The sequence below is a fragment of the Oncorhynchus kisutch genome, linkage group LG9 (assembly GCF_002021735.2).
Source record: "Oncorhynchus kisutch isolate 150728-3 linkage group LG9, Okis_V2, whole genome shotgun sequence".
NCBI lineage: Eukaryota > Metazoa > Chordata > Actinopteri > Salmoniformes > Salmonidae > Oncorhynchus > Oncorhynchus kisutch.
This window is the reverse complement of record NC_034182.2, coordinates 39,229,183-39,246,913: the sequence shown is the minus strand read 5'-3', so window position 1 is coordinate 39,246,913 and position 17,731 is coordinate 39,229,183. Positions and strand designations below refer to the sequence as shown.

General features: G+C 44.6%; 1 protein-coding gene across 1 annotated transcript in view; it reads left to right on the top strand.

Annotated features, from left to right (window-relative positions):
• The window catches only part of arap2 (ArfGAP with RhoGAP domain, ankyrin repeat and PH domain 2), a 260,125-nt gene that overhangs the window by 156,549 nt on the left and 85,845 nt on the right, over window positions 1–17,731 (top strand). Inside the window, exons 14-15 of the mRNA XM_031831383.1 lie at window positions 878–1,016; window positions 10,900–11,025. Of these exons, the coding sequence (XP_031687243.1) occupies window positions 878–1,016; window positions 10,900–11,025 (265 nt within the window). The remainder of the gene's footprint in view (window positions 1–877; window positions 1,017–10,899; window positions 11,026–17,731) is intronic.

The following is a 17,731-nucleotide window of genomic DNA, read 5'->3' as shown; positions in this document are numbered from 1 at the left end:
CTCCTCCCTCCCTCCCTCCCTCCCTCCCCTCCCTCCACACACAATCAGGCTGTTGTATTTGTTACTTACTTTACAATCCAATCATGTTTGAAACTCTCACTCATGCCAGCCTTCCCTGTCACTCATGCCAGCCTTCCCTGTCACTCATGCCAGCCTTCCCTGTCACTCATGCCAGCCTTCCCTGTCACTCATGCCAGCCTTCCCTGTCATAAAAGCTCAGTGAGAGACGTTATATTTCTCCCCTCATTCTCATAAGTAGAGAGCGAAGGCAGGAGCGAACAAAGGGAGGCGGCTTTATGAAAGGAGAAGAATAAAATACCTCTCTGTCATCTGCTCTCTCCGCCGTTTCCTCCCCAGAATTGCCTACATCGACCGATATAAGGGCAATTCCCTTATCTTTCTGTAGTAGGATGCATGTCACAGATGTGTTGCGCTGTTTTGATTCCCCCGTGACGCACATGTTGTGCTCGGATGGTTCCTTGCGGGGCGTAGTGATAAGAGTGAATTAAGTCGAGGAGCGAGAGAACCGCTCTGTCAAAAGGAAGGACATACTTTCCCAGGGACCTTGATTTGCATAATGTATGCACTGCGTCTATGCACACTCTCCTGCTCCGAGGCTGTTAAGGCCAACTAACTGCCTTTTTGGGTCACCTGGTCGCCATGGTGATGCCCATTACTTGGAGGTGTGCACACGCCCTCGCGTACAGTGTGTACAGACACACATACATACACACAGAAACATACAATTTCTTCACTGTCATCAAAGGTGTGTGTGACGAAGATAAGTGTGTGTACGTGTGTGTGTGTGCGCACATACCAACTAAGTTGTCCAATCAGATATTGTTGTTGTAACTGTGACACACTGTGTGTTGTGCAGAGTAAATTTATCACGGAGCATCTCCTCTTCTCATCCCTTCTGGGGGGCTCATTTAGAGCTTCCTCTCCGACGTTCCCCCAACGTAAAGCCGGCGTTAAGAAAACCCCCCCTGTGTTCCTCTGTGCTGAGCGCTGGCCTCGTTAGGCTCAGCACTGGCCCCCTGAGTCGGTTGATAGGGCCAATGTTGACTCTCTGAAGCCATGTCTCTTCCTGGTTTTGGGAATAGTGTAGGGCCGGATCGATAATGTCAACCATCCTTTATTGTCTAGTAAACCAACAATGACGGTTGTCTCAAAACTGGGAGATCATTTGGAGGTAAATAGAGAGTTTGGCATAAGGTGACTGTGTAGGAAGCAGGGGGAGAATTCAGAGGTATGTACCTGTATATAACCTGTATGGGGCGGCAGTGTAGCCTAGTGGTTAGAGCATTGGACTAGTAACCGAAAGGTTGCAAGTTCAAATCCCCGAGCTGACAAGGTACAAAATCTGTCGTTCTGCCCTTGAACAGGCAGTTAACCCACTGTTCCTAGGCCGTCATTGAAAATAAGAATTTGTTCTTAACTGACTTGCCTGGTTAAATAAAGGTAGAGAACCTCTCTATTGTCATTTTACAGCTGCTCTTTCATTCTTTGTTACTTTTATGTCCTATACTTTTTAAAATTTATTTTTTATTTTTTCTTAGGGCTTATAAGTTTCACCGTGAGGTTATATTCGCCGCGTGGTACAAATACCATTTGATTTGATTTGAATTCTCTAAGAAATGTGAAGGTCAGCTATTGGCTTTATTATCAAGTAATGTTTTGTAAGATTCCAGGTTGAAATTGTAGTTATTTATCAGTCGGTATCTATTATAGATAGTTACAGACCTAATGGTTACATCTGTGAAAAGTATTTGTGTAATAAGGCACCTCAGGGGTTTGTGGTATATGGCCAATATACCATGACTAAGGGCTGTGTCCAGGCACTCTGCCCCTTTTCTAATTGTCTCTATTTTTGCTTATTTTTGATACTGAATGTTATCATATCTTCAACCAAGCCTAAAAAAATGGATGCTCATTTTATTTATTTAATTATCAACAAAGCTAAGCAGCATCCAATTCAAACCATCACACTACCACCACTATGCTACAGAACCACCACAATGCTACTGTACCACCACCACCATGCTACTATACCACTACCATGCTACTGTACCACTACCATGCTACTGTACCACCACCATGCTACAGGACCACCACCATGCTACTATACCACCAACACCATGCTACTGTACCACCACCATGCTACTATACCACCACCACCATGCTACTGTACCACCACCACCATGCTACTATACCACCACCATGCTACTATTCCACCACCACCATGCTACTGTACCACCACCACCATGCTACTGTACCACCACCACCATGCTACTATACCACTACCATGCTACTGTACCACCACCATGCTACTATACCACCACCACCATGCTACTGTACCACCACCATGCTACTGTACCACCACCACCATGCTACTGTACCACTACCATGCTACTGTACCACCACAATGCTACAGGACCACCACAATGCTACTGTACCACCACCACCATGCTACTATACCACTACCATGCTACTGTACCACCACCACAATGCTACTCTACCACCAACATGCTACTATACCACCACCACCATGCTACTGTACCACCACCATGCTACTGTACCACCACCACCATGCTACTGTACCACCACCACCATGCTACTGTACCACCACCACCACAATGCTACTGTACCACCACAATGCTACTGTACCACCACCACCACCATGCTACTGTACCACCGCCACCGTTCTACTGTACCACCACCATGCTACAGGACCACCACAATGCTACTGTACCACCACCATGCTACTGTACCATCACCACCACCATGCTACTATACCACCACCACCATGCTACTGTACCACCACCATGCCACTGTACCACCACCACCACCATTCTACTGTACCACCACCATGCTACAGGACCACCACAATGCTACTGTACCACCACCACAATGCTACTGTACCACTACCATGCTACTGTACCACCACCATGATACTGTACCACCACCATGATACTGTACCACCGCCACCATTCTATTGTACCACCACCATGCTACAGGACCACCACAATGCTACTGTACTACCACCACCATGCTACTGTACCACCACCACCATTCTACTGTACCACCACCACCATGCTACTGTACCACCACCACCATGCTACTGTACCACCACCATTCTACTGTACCACTACCACCATGCTACTGTACCACCACCACCATTCTACTGTACCACCACCACCATGCTACTGTACCACCACCACCATGCTACTGTACCACCACCATGCTACAGGACCACCACAATGCTACTCTACCACCACCACCAGTCTACTGTACCACCAACACCATTATATTGTACCACCACCACCATGCTACAGTACCACCACCATGCTACTATAGCACCACCACCATGCTACTGTACCACCACCATGCTACTGTACCACCACCACCATGCTACTGTACCACCGCCATGCTACTGTACCACCACCATGCTACTATAGCACCACCACCATGCTACTGTACCACCACCACCATGCTACTATACCACCACCACCATGCTACTGTACCACCACCATGCTACTGTACCACCACCACCATGCTACTGTACCACCACCATGCTACTGTACCACCACCACCATGCTACTATACCACCACCACCATGCTACTCCACCACCACCATGCTACTGTACCACCACCACCGTGATACTATACCACCACCATCATGCTACTGTACCACCACCACCATGCTACTGTACCACCACCACCATGCTACTGTACCACCACCATGCTACTATACCACCACCACCATGCTACTGTACCACCACCATGCTACTGTACCACCACCACCATGCTACTGTACCACCACCATGCTACTGTACCACCACCACCATGCTACTCCACCACCACCATGCTACTGTACCACCACCACCGTGATACTATACCACCACCATCATGCTACTGTACCACCACCACCATGCTACTGTACCACCACCACCATGCTACTGTACCACCACCATGCTACTGTACCACTACCATGCTACTGTACCACCACCACCATGCTACTATACCACCACCACCATGCTACTATACCACCACCACCATGCTACTGTACCACCACCACCATACTACTATACCACCACCACCATGCTACTATACCACCACCACCATGCTACTATACCACCACCACCATGCTACTGTACCACCACCACCATACTACTATACCACCACCACCATGCTACTGTACCACCACCACCATGCTACTGTACCAACACCACCATGCTACAGTACCACCACCACCATGCTACTGTACCACCACCACCATGCTACTATACCACCACCACCATGCTACTGTACCACCACCACCATGCTACTGTACCACCACCACCATGCTACTATACCACCACCACCATGCTACTGTACCACCACCATGCTACTGTTCCACCACCATGCTACTGTACCACCACCACCATGCTACTATACCACCACCACCACGCTACTGTACCACCACCACCATGCTACTGTACCACCACCACCATGCTACTGTACCACCACCACCATGCTACTGTACCACCATCACCATGCTACTGTACCACCACCACCATGCTACTGTACCACAACCACCATGCTACTGTACCACCACCATGCTACTGTACCACCACCACCATTCTACTGTACCACCACCACCATGCTACTGTACCACCACCACCATTCTACTGTACCACCACCATGCTACTGTACCACCACCATTCTACTGTACCACCACCACCATGCTACTGTACCACCACCACCATTCTCCTGTACCACCACCATGCTACTGTACCACCACCATCTACTATACCACCACCACCATGCTACTGTACCACCACCACCATGCTACTGTACCACCACCATGCTACTATACCACCACCACCATGCTACTGTACCACCACCACCATGCTACTGTACCACCACCACCATGCTACTGTACCAACACCACCATGCTACAGTACCACCACCACCATGCTACTGTACCACCACCACCATGCTACTATACCACCACCACCATGCTACTGTACCACCACCACCATGCTACTGTACCACCACCACCATGCTACTATACCACCACCACCATGCTACTGTACCACCACCATGCTACTGTTCCACCACCATGCTACTGTACCACCACCACCATGCTACTGTACCACCACCACCATGCTACTGTACCACCACCACCATGCTACTATACCACCACCACCATGCTACTGTACCACCACCACCATGCTACTGTACCACCACCACCATGCTACTGTACCACAACCACCATGCTACTGTACCACCACCATGCTACTGTACCACCACCACCATTCTACTGTACCACCACCACCATGCTACTGTACCACCACCACCATGCTACTGTACCACCACCACCATTCTACTGTACCACCACCATGCTACTGTACCACCACCATTCTACTGTACCACCACCACCATGCTACTGTACCACCACCACCATTCTACTGTACCACCACCATGCTACTGTACCACCACCACCATGCTACTGTACCACCACCACCATGCTACTGTACCACCACCATGCTACTATACCACCACCACCATGCTACTGTACCACCACCACCATGCTACTATACCACCACCATGCTACTGTACCACCACCATGCTACTATACCACCACCACCATGCTACTGTACCACCACCACCATGCTACTATACCACCACCATGCTACTGTACCACCACCATGCTACTATACCACCACCACCATGCTACTGTACCACCACCACCATGCTACTATACCACCACCATGCTACTGTACCACCACCACCATGCTACTATACCACCACCATGCTACTATACCACCACCATGCTACTATACCACCACCATGCTACTGTACCACCACCAGGATCTTACTGTGGAATGGTTTTCCCCAGACATAATGGGACCCATCTGGTCCAAACAGATGACTCCAGTTTTCCAAAAAGCACCTGGATGATCATCAAGACTCTCTGAAGAATGGTCTATGGATGACACATTCGTCCCCGGCGCCTCATATCTCCAGCCACTTTAAACAATCCTCCTTCTTTCTCTGGGTAATACAAAATACAAACTATTTTCATCTCTCCGCTCCAGTACAGTGTTATTAGTGACAGATGCTGGGGGGTTTATTGTTATTTTCGACACACTTTCACACACACACACACAAACACAGGCACGCACGCACACACACTACCGTCTGCAGCCTAGCTAACCCCCTCAGCTCATTAGGGGTCATGATGGGGACACCGGGAGCTGTTCCCAGGAAGAGCTAGCTAGCTATGTAAGTGTGTGTGTGTGTCTGTGTCTGTGTCCTAGTGTGGGTGTGTGTGTGTCCTAGTGTGGGTGGGTGTGTTTGTGTGTCCTAGTGTGTGTGTGTCTGTGTCCTAGTGTGGATGTGTGTGTGTGTGTGTGTGTGTCCTAGTGTGGGTGTGTGTGTGTGTGTGTCTGTGTCCTAGTTTGGGTGTGTGTATGTGTGTCTGTGTCCTAGTGTGGGTGTGTGTCCTAGTGTGGGTGTGTGTGTGTCCTAATGTGGGTGTGTGTGTGTGTGTCCTAGTGTGTGTGTGTCCTAGTGTGTGTCCTAGTGTGTGTGTGGGTTTGTGTCCTAGTGTGTATGTGTGTGTATCCTAGTGTGTTTGTGTGTGTGTGTGTGTATGTGTGTGTGTGTGTGTGTGTGTGTGTGTGTGTGTGTGTGTGTGTGTGTGTGTGTGTGTGTGTGTGTGTGTGTGTGTGTGTATATATGCTAGTGTGTGTTTGTGTCCTAGTGTGTGTGTATCCTGGTGTGTATGTGTGTGTATCCTTGTGTGTGTGTGTGCACGGATGTTGTCACATTGTCCTGTTCCGAAGGCCAGGGTCACAGACAGACTGTTGTGGTTTTGGATCGTTACAGGACCGTTACCGTGCCGACCGTCCCGGATCCAATAGCTAATTGGAAACTCTGTCATGTCACCTCCCTCACTGGGGAGTTAGCCAATCAGCACAGCCGAGAAATAGGCTGTGACTACCAACAAAAAAAAAACACAAAACAGGACAGAGCTACAGAGCCAGCATTTTACATTGTTATATAAGGGGCCCAAAGGGACTGTTTAAAGGGCCAAACACACACTGTAACACAGGGTCTCTCGCTAAGCAGCAACACCTATTGGAACTGATGCTTTCAGATTCAGGAAACACAGAATATGTTACAGTAGCTAACGACTTCACTTGTTTTGTAGTCCTGTTGTTTACCTGCCAAAGGTCGATGGGTATTGGTCCCCTCTGAGTCGACTTTGAACATAATTGGAAGCTCCAATTCTAAAATGCCTGTGTGAGATTCACATCAGTGAGTAGCCAATGGAGAATCAGGATCTTAACAAGATCACAAATAATCACAATTTCGGGAATCTCCACATCGGCTTTGACTCTCATAGCAGTTGCAGGGTCCTTTCATTTTAGAGAGATGTGAAGCTGGAAAGGGCATGAGAGGGGGATGGAGGGAGGAGGGGAGGTTAGGTCCTTCAATTAAAAGGATTTCAATTGAAGTAATTTTACCTTGTTTGATGAGCGTGCTCGGGTAGGTGATAAAATCTCTTGAGGTATAACTAGGGCTCCTGCAAAAAAAAATTACCCAAGCATTGGAGCTAATTGAATTTGAAAACGATAAGGTTGAACGTGGGGAGCTCTTAAAAGAAGCAAGAGGGAGTGAGAGACAGAGAGAGTAAAAGAGAGTGAGAAAAGGAAAGGAGAGAGAAGGAAAGGAGAGAGAAGGAATTGAGAGAGAAGGAAACGAGAGAGAAGGAAAGGAGAGAGAAGGAAAGGAGAGAGAAGGAAACGAGAGAGAAGGAAAGGAGAGAGAAGGAAACGAGAGAGAAGGAAACGAGAGAGAAGGAAACGAGAGAGAAGAAGATTATTATTATTTTTTGTGAATGTGTGTCGTGCTGGAGGAAGAGGCAGCACTGAGGATTTCTTTCATTTATCAAGAGACTCAAGAGTTTTTCACTCAAGTTTTTGCCTCAAAACTTGCGAAACACCTTGTGCGAATAACCTTGGGATTAAACGCCTGAGCAACAGCAATAAATAAATAGATGAATGAGTGCGTCAATAAATAAATAGATAAATAAAACAGTAGATATTTGAGTAAAGAGGCACGGCTGGGATTAGTGTTATCAATAAGCTCCTGAGGAGGGACTCAAAAACATCCCAAGGTGCTTTACAGGAACAGCAAGCCGCCCAGAAAAATACAACAATATGCAGAAGCATTGAAATAAAGTTACATTTAATCCAATGAATCTACGATAGGCAAATTATTTGATCATCTTTACCAGTAGTCCTTCTTTCATTCTCTAAACCGACCTTACTGCACTACTGCTGGTTTAGTGGGATGGAACAGTTACTGCTGGTTTAGTGGGATGGAACAGTTACTACTGGTTTATTGGGATGGAACAGTTACTGCTGGTTTAGTGGGATGGAACAGTTACTACTGGTTTAGTGGGATGTAACAGTTACTGCTGGTTTAGTGGGATGGAACCGTTACTGCTGGTTTAGTGGGATGGAACAGTTACTGCTGGTTTAGTGGGATGGAACAGTTACTACTGGTTTAGTGGGATGGAACAGTTACTACTGGTTTAGTGGGATGGAACAGTTACTACTGGTTTAGTGGGATGGAACAGTTACTACTGGTTTATTGGGATGGAACAGTTACTACTGGTTTAGTGGGATGGAACAGTTACTACTGGTTTATTGGGATGGAACAGTTACTACTGGTTTAGTGGGATGGAACAGTTACTACTGGTTTAGTGGGATGGAACAGTTACTACTGGTTTAGTGGGATGGAACAGTTACTGCTGGTTTAGTGGGATGGAACAGTTACTACTGGTTTAGTGGGATGGAACAGTTACTACTGGTTTAGTGGGATGGAACCGTTACTACTGGTTTAGTGGGATGGAACAGTTACTGCTGGTTTAGTGGGATGGAACAGTTACTACTGGTTTAGTGGGATGGAACAGTTACTACTGGTTTAGTGGGATGGAACAGTTACTACTGGTTTAGTGGGATGGAACAGTTACTACTGGTTTAGTGGGATGGAACAGTTACTACTGGTTTAGTGGGATGGAACAGTTACTACTGGTTTAGTGGGATGGAACCGTTACTGCTGGTTTAGTGGGATGGAACAGTTACTACTGGTTTAGTGGGATGGAACAGTTACTACTGGTTTAGTGGGATGGAACAGGTACTTAGTCTCTCTCTCTCTGATATCCCTGATGATTGTCTGTGTGAAGGCCAACATACACAGACTGTCTCTCTGTCTATGTTGAAGTTCTGTTCTGTTGCACGTACAGTGGGGAGAACAAGTATTTGATACACTGCCGATTTTGCAGGTTTTCCTACTTACAAAGCATGTAGAGGTCTGTAGTTTTTATCATAGATACACTTCAACTGTGAGAGACATTGTATGATTTTTAAGTAATTAATTTGCATTTTATTGCATGACATAAGTATTTGATCACCTACAAACCAGTAAGAATTCCGGCTCTCACAGACCTGTTAGTTTTTCTTTAAGAAGCCCTCCTGTTCTCCACTCATTACCTGTATTAACTGCACCTGTTTGTACTCGTTACCTGTATAAAATACACCTGTCCACACACTCAATCAAACACACTCCAACCTCTCCACAATGGCCAAGACCAGAGAGCTGTGTAAGGACATCAGGGATAAAATTGTAGACCTGCACAAGGCTGGGATGGGCTACAGGACGATAGGCAAGCAGCTTGGTGAGAAGGCAACAACTGTTGGCGCAATTATTAGAAAATGGAAGAAGGTCAAGATGATGGTCAAACATCCTCGGTCTGGGGCTCCATGCAAGATCTCACCTCGTGGGGCATCAATGATCATGAAGAAGGTGAGGGATCAGCCCCGAACTACACGGCAGGACCTGGTCAATGACCTGAAGAGAGCTGGGACAACAGACTCAAAGAAAACCATTAGTAACACACTACGCCGTCATGGATTAAAATCCTGCAGCGCACGCAAGGTCCCCCTGCTCAAGCCAGCGCATGTCCAGGCCCGTCTGAAGTTTGCCAATGACCATCTGGATGATCCAGAGGAGGAATGGGAGAAGGTCATGTGGTCTGATGAGACAAAAATAAACTCCACTCGCCGTGTTTGGAGGAAGAAGAAGGATGAGTGCAACCCCAAGAACACCATCCCAACCGTGAAGCATGGAGGTGGAAACATCATTCTTAGGGGATGCTTTTCTGCAAAGAGGACAGGACGACTGCACCGTATTGAGGGGAGGATGGATGGGGCCATGTATCGCGAGTTCTTGGCCAACAACCTCCTTCCCTTAGTAAGAGCATTGAAGATGGGTTGTGGCTGGGTATTCCAGGATTACAACGACCTGAAACACACAGCCAGGGCAATTAAGGAGTGGCTCCGTAAGAAGCATCTCAAGGTCCTGGAGTGGCCTAGCCAGTCTCCAGGCCTGAACCCAATAGAAAATCTTTGGAGGGAGCTGAAAGTCCGTATTGCCCAGCGACAGCCCCGAAACCTGAAGGATCTGGAGAAGGTCTGTATGGAGGAGTGGGCCAAAATCCCTGCTGCAGTGTGTGCAATCCTGGTCAAGAACTACAGGAAACGTATGATCTCTTTAATTGCAAACAAAGGTTTCTGTACCAAATATTAAGTTCTGTTTTTCTGATGTATTAAATACTTATGTCGCGCAATAAAATGCAAATAAATTACTTAAAAATCATACAATGTGATTTTCTGGATTTTTGCTTTATATTCCGTCTCTCACAGTTGAAGTGTACCTATGATAAAAATTACAGACCTCTACATGCTTTGTAAGTAGGAAAACCTGCAAAATCGGCAGTGTATCAAATACTTGTTCTCCCCACTGTATAGGCTCACTGTCTCTCTCTGTGTCTCTGTGTAGATTTCCCCAAGCTGGAGTCATCCTCAGAGACCAGTTCTCCATGTGATGCTCCGTCCTTCATGGACGGCTTCCTCTACTGCTCCGCCGGTCCGGCCAAGGCTACCCTGGACAGGAGAGGCAGAGACGGTGAGTGGACCTACGCGACACTGACCTCCAGTCAGCTAGTCAATCAATCAGTCAGTACCTCCAGCTGGCAGTTCATCAAATGTGTAGTCAGTGAAACCATCTTAATCGATCATATGATGTCAAGTCGGTCAGTCAATCAGTCTGTCAAACTGAGAATCAATATGATCTATAAATCAAATTGTCTATCGGGTTCAATCATTATACAGTCCATCGAATGTACTCTTTGTCGGGTCCTTAAATAATCAGTTGGAGAGAGAGAGGTCCTAGAAGGTTGGACCCATATTTCTCCCCAAAGCCTTTTAATAACAATGTCATTGTTGTGACAAGGCAGCATGGTTGAGAAACCTTCAGGTATCAAACCCTGCATATGCCCTTCAACAGACACTTTTTGTCCAAAGCTACTTAGTCATGTGTGCACACTTTCGTTAGCGTACGGGCTGTCCTGGGAATCGAAATCACTTTCCTGGCATTACAAGTGCCATGCTCTACCAACACAGGTACTGAGGAACAAACACAATAAAACGTCTATCCAGTAGATGGCGCCATATATAACTGTCTACAGAACGACCTTAAACTCCCAACCGATCCCTCTGTTCCCCTGCTTCTCATCTGAGGTCGTTTAAAACTTTTAATCAGGCTGTTTTCGAAACTCTGCTGTACCTCCTGAGCCTGTTAACCGTCATCCCCATCCTTCCCCATGCCTCCTATCCAACATCTGGAGCTGTGGCCCCTGGGTAATCAAGAAGACGGAGCCAGGTTTGGATGGCCCTCCTGGGATGGAAAAGAAGGGGAAGAGGGGAGGGGGGGGGGGGGCATGGCGCTATATCTGCTGCTGGTTGGATCTCCTTCCTCCAGAGGGGGGGGGGGGGGGGGGGAGTAGACAGTGCTTTGGAAAGTATTCAGACCCCTTGACTTTTTCCACATTTTGTTACGTTACAGCCTGAATTCTAAAATGTATTTAATATACACACAATACTCCATAATGACAAAGCAAAAACTGCTTTTTAGATATTTTTGCAATTGTATTAAAGACGGAAATGTTACATTTAGTCAGATAGTCTGATTTAATCAGACCATTTTACTCAGTACTTACTTTGTTGAAGCACCTTTGGCAGCGATTACAGCCTCGAGTCTTCTTGGGTATAACGGTACAAGCTTGGCACACCTACACTACCGTTCAAATGTTTGGGGTCACTTAAAAATGACCTTGTTCCATTAAAATAACATAAAATGGATCATAAATACAGTGTAGTTTGTTAATGTTGTAAATGACTATGGTAGCTGGAAACGGCTGATTTCGTATGGAATATCTACATAGGCGTACAGAGGCCCATTATCAGCAACTATCACTCCTATGTTCCAATGGCACGTTGTGTTAGCTAATCCAAGTTTATATTTTTAAAAGGCTAATTGATCATTAGAAAGACCTTTTTGCAATTATGTTAGCACAGCTGAAAACTGTTGTCCTGATTTAAAGAAGCAATAAAACCGGCCTTATTTAGACTAGTTGAGTATCTGGAGAATCAGCATTTGTGGGTTCGATTACAGGCTCAGAAACAAATACATTTCTTCTCAAACTCGTCAGTCTATTCTTGTTCTGAGAAATGAAGGCTATTCCGTACGAGAAATTGCAGAGAAACTGAAGATCTCTTACAACGCTGTGTACTTCTGCCTTCACAGGAGTAATGGGCCTCTGTACGCCTATGTCGATATTCCATAAAAAAATCTGCCCTTTCCAGCTACAATAGTCCTTTACAACATTAACAATGTCTACACTGTATTTCTGATCAATTTGATGTTATTTGAATGGACAAAAAATTTGATTTTCTTTCAACATCAAGGACCCCAAACTTTGGAATGATAGTGTATATTTGGGGAGTTTCTCCCATTCTTCTCTGCAGATCCTCTCAAGCTCTTTCAGGTTGGATGTTGGAGCGTCGCTGCTCAGCTATTTGCAGGTATCTCCAGAGATGTTTGAGCTCAATTTCGAGTCTCATAGCAAAGGGTCTGTTGCAAGACATTTGCAAAAAAAAAAATAGAAAAATCAGTTTTCGCTTTGTCATTGTAGTGTATTGTGGGTAGATTGATGACCAAAACAATAAATTATATCCATTTTAGAATAAGGCTGTAAAGGAACAAAATGTGTAAAAAGGGAAAGGGTTCTGAAAGGGTTCTGAAACGGGTTCTGAAAGGGTTCTGAAAGGGTTCTGAAAGGGTTCTGAAGGGGTTCTGAAATGGTTCTGAAAAGGGTTCTGAAAAGGGTTCTGAAGGGGTTCTGAAAGGGTTCTGAAGGGGTTCTGAAAGGGTGCTGAAAGGGTTCTGAAAAGGGTTCTGAAAAGGGTCCTGAAGGGGTTCTGAAAGGGTTCTGAAAAGGGTTCTGAAAAGGGTTCTGAAGGGGTTCTGAAAGGGTTCTGAAGGGGTTCTGAAAGGGTTCCGAAAGGGTTCTGAAGGGGTTCTGAATACTTTCCGAAAGCACTGTATCCCCCTCTTTCTCTCCCTCCCTCCCCCTCCTCCACCAGCCTCTCCTATATCAATAGAGAGAGGAGAGTGAACAGTTGTATGTAGATTTGCACCGGTGGAAGGTCTTTGATTTGATGAACGTCATATAGATTCACCGTTGGGGAGAATTGTAAGAGCGAGTGGTCAAGGAAGCTTCCACATTTCTATCGCCCTCTGAGTGAGATTCACACAACATCGTACTAATGGTGGTAAAACAGTGAGCTTCATACTCTGTTCTGCTTTATGCTGATGGGTTTCAGTGGGGTTGGAAGCTGTATTAGCTAACAGCTTTGTGTAGAGAGCCACCTTATTAGAAATTCAATGGACTTTTGTTACAATATAAACTTTGTAGGTAGCCTTATACAGCTCTCTGTTTCTTAGTACAGAAGAATACAAGGGCTGTGGCGATCATTACATTCATTTTTTACATATTGTCACATAAATAACTGTCAGTCTCACAGTAATTGACTGTTAATTAACATAAACACATTTAGTATCTCCTGGCTTCCATGCATAGCCTTTCTTGCCACTGATGCAGACCTTTGGAACATCTACATTTTTTAAAAAGTATGTGTGTTTCATGTCCATGTAATATAACCATCACAATAAATCCATTATTTGTCTTACATAGGTCTAAAGAAACATGTTATGAAGAAAATGTAGTCTATTTCAGAAGAATAGCATACTCTGAGTTGTCCTTAAGTTATGTCCTGATCTGGCTATGCCATATGGCTTCCGGCTTCACTATATTATTTATTAGACAAGATTTGCTTAGAATTGCGTGGCATTATTTTATATTGTTTTATAGTTTGAAGAATACAATTGAACATACTTTCTATTTTATTCAGCTATTTTTTCTCCAAATGATTTGAGGGAGTGTACGCACACATGTGGTTATTCTGTGAGTGCTTAAATAACAGGTATTCCGATATGCTTAATTTAGAGTTATTTCTGTCAATTTTGTTGTGATACAAACGTTGGGCTGTTTAGATGTTTTATACATTCTAAGGCTGCATGATGCGACTCTAATGATGATTTGAAAAAAGTTGCATGAAAGGCATGAGGGCTCCTTGTTTTTTCAGAGCAAGCTTTACACACTTTTTCAGTCTCTCATTCACAATTTGAAGAGCATTTGATTATGTCTCAAAGTTCCCGGTGGGCGGGGGGGGAATTCCATTCCTTTTGCGGTCAGTCGCCATTGTGCCCTTGGACTGAATAATAATTAACTTCTCCCAGCTGGGTGCTCCGAAGCATGGCTCTCCGTCACGTGATCTGGTCTTTCTCACAGGCTACAAGTGAAGACAGACACATCGGGGACGCAACTGCCCGCGTCCTTATCCAATTCCGAGGCTCATATTAAAGATATTGGAAGAACAGTCCACATTTACTTTTCGTAAGCCAACAAGATGATTATGCCTAACAAACAGCAAAAGCACTAGCCTATGTCAATCTACTATCACCCATAGTACAAAAGTTTACATTTTCTATTCTGTGTGAGAAATACATATTCCACACATAGTGTTGTGTCTCTACTATGGATTAAATGATATATGACATGCTATTTTATCAAATCAATTCTCTGTAAATGTAATTAACTAGGAAGTCGGGGCACCTCAGAATAATGTTTATAGAGCTTTTGTCTTCCGAATAAACTCTTAAAGATCTGGTGGTCTTTTAAATCAATAGCAGTCAATTATTAATCGTCACTTTATTCAGTCTCATCTGAACATTGTAAAATTCTTGGTTATCTTCACGAACCCTGGCTAACAAGTTGAATCAGCAATACAACATTTGGTTTAATTATTTATTTACTATTTCCTAAATAATCACACATGATTACATATACACAGGATGACTAATTATGTCGTAAAAGGAAACGTCCCTAGCGGACGAAACCGATATGACGGCTGGTTACACAAAGAAAGGGGGTTGGGGTTGAATGAAAGAGCAGGAAGACTGAGGAAAAAAAGGATTGGGTCTCTATCAGACCTTATGAAGCTATGCTATCATAAATATAGAATCGTATGCATTCTAAATAACCGCCCATTCGGAAAAGGAAAATGCAGATAGGTTGTAGTCTGTTGTCGTGTGGTAGAACGGATACGTTGTAGTACCCTGTCTTTCTGAAGAGATTGTCCGTCCTTTCCTAGACCACATTTCCAGCTGCTGCTGATAACTCGACGTCTAGGATGTATCCCTTCTTTAGTGAATAAAAGTTCAAAGTTTATTCCAAGTTGCCATACTCAGCTCGTGCTGTATTCTGGCTGGTGTAATCGACATTCCTCTTTCCAGCGTGGTGATCGTCACCTTAACGTCAAAATTAGCCCTTTTAAACTTATGGATACCAGTCCTCACGTCGTCGGGAACTCCAGGGAGACTTTTGTCAAAGGGACATTGTAGTGGGGGAGAGCTTGTGTGTTTCATGGTTCTCAACCATTGTCTGTTCACTTGGGCGGGGCCACTGAGTAGACATCGTTCACGTATGAATACAATTCTCTCATTTAAAAGCTAAAATTATGTTTATTCTTTTCACAAATAGTTTCATATTTAAACATTTAAATTGCACAAGAATTCCATGTGAATCTGAATGCGTCTACTTTCCAAGATACAGTCGTCCTATCATCAGTAATAATGCCCCAGAAAACAACTGATCTGACATCATATTCTTTAAGTACCAACGGACACTTTCAACTGGTTGGATTACAGAAATATTGTACTGTCCCCAACCTTTTGATGTTACAATACTCTATGTTAACGAAGGGCTTTCCAAGAGTCCGTTCTGTAGAGTAGAGAGAGAAAATGGAGAAAGGTATTTATGGGGTCATAAACCTCACCAACAGGGCAACGTCTTGACAATAGTCTGGGACAGTTGTGGGATGTGATAGATCCCAAATTAATACAACCACTTAGCATTAAAAAAATGTTTTTTAAGTAATGAAGCTGACGCAACAGATCAGAACACTTTGCTTAAAATGTTGATAAACTATGAGTCTATTTCTTCACATTATAGGCAAATCAATGCCACACGTCAGTAGGCTATAAGCGTGAATGTTCCATTAGTGGGAAAACACCATTCTCAAAACAAATGTGATTATGCATATACTGGTTTTATTATACAGGTGCGTTTTTATGGTCAAAATGATTTTCCCCAAACTTGAAACTCATGCAGTATGTACTGTATGACAGTTAGTCTCTACTACACCCCTGTAAAACAGATTAATTGTGCTTAATTTGAATACGTTATTTGGCCATTTTATTTGTGATACAAAGCAAAACATATAGACCTATGGGCTAGCTACATGAGGTGTGCGACTATGATTTGAAAATGTCGCCCCAAAAAAAGGCATGCGCTTGTTCTTGTGATAGGCTAATATTGTCTTCACATATACTAAATAATATATATGTGAAATTCGTTTTGATTTAGAATGGTCCATTATCATGCACCTGTCTGGAAACAGAGACAGGGGGGAAAATACATGTCATCTATGCACTGAAATAGCTAATGGAGGACGCTTTTCCCCTGGTTCATTTTCATGCCAGCCAGGTAGGATATACTCCTGTTGTAAAGAGAAGCAATGCGCTTAATATTAGGAAAGTTGAGAAATAAATATAGCAGGCCTAGCCAATAGAAAGCTGATGGGATCCTCCTCTTTTTAATAAAGGCCATCACTCTGTTTTCTCACACAATTGCATAGCCTATAGAAATGTTGCGCAACATGAGCTCATGGACTCTCATTAAGTGTTTGATTAGATTTCCGAACACATATGCAATTGATGTCAGAATGATTAGAGAGACAATAGAGTGCTGAGTACCAGGCAGTTAGCAAGTTTGATAGGCTACTACTAATGTAATTTGTGTAATTTGACTGCTGTAATGGCTGGTGACCGCCGGTGTGGCGGTAATAAGGTCACCGTAAAAGCCCTACTCGTGGATACCATTTTAATGTCTCGGTGTCCAGTCAGAAGTAAGTTAGAGGTCGTTTCACGAGCCAATGCTAGCGCTAGTTAGCAGCTTCCTTCAAACTGCGCGCAGAGACATCAAAATGGTACACAGAAGTTAATCTGACTCTGGGGAAGTAAATGAAGGGCTTCATTTGACTGTAGCAAGTGCCTATTGAAAAGGGGCTGGCTTAAACTATGCCTTTCATCTTCTGAAAACAGGAAGAGGAAGTGCTGCCTGAGTGAAAGGAGGGAGGGAGAGAATATA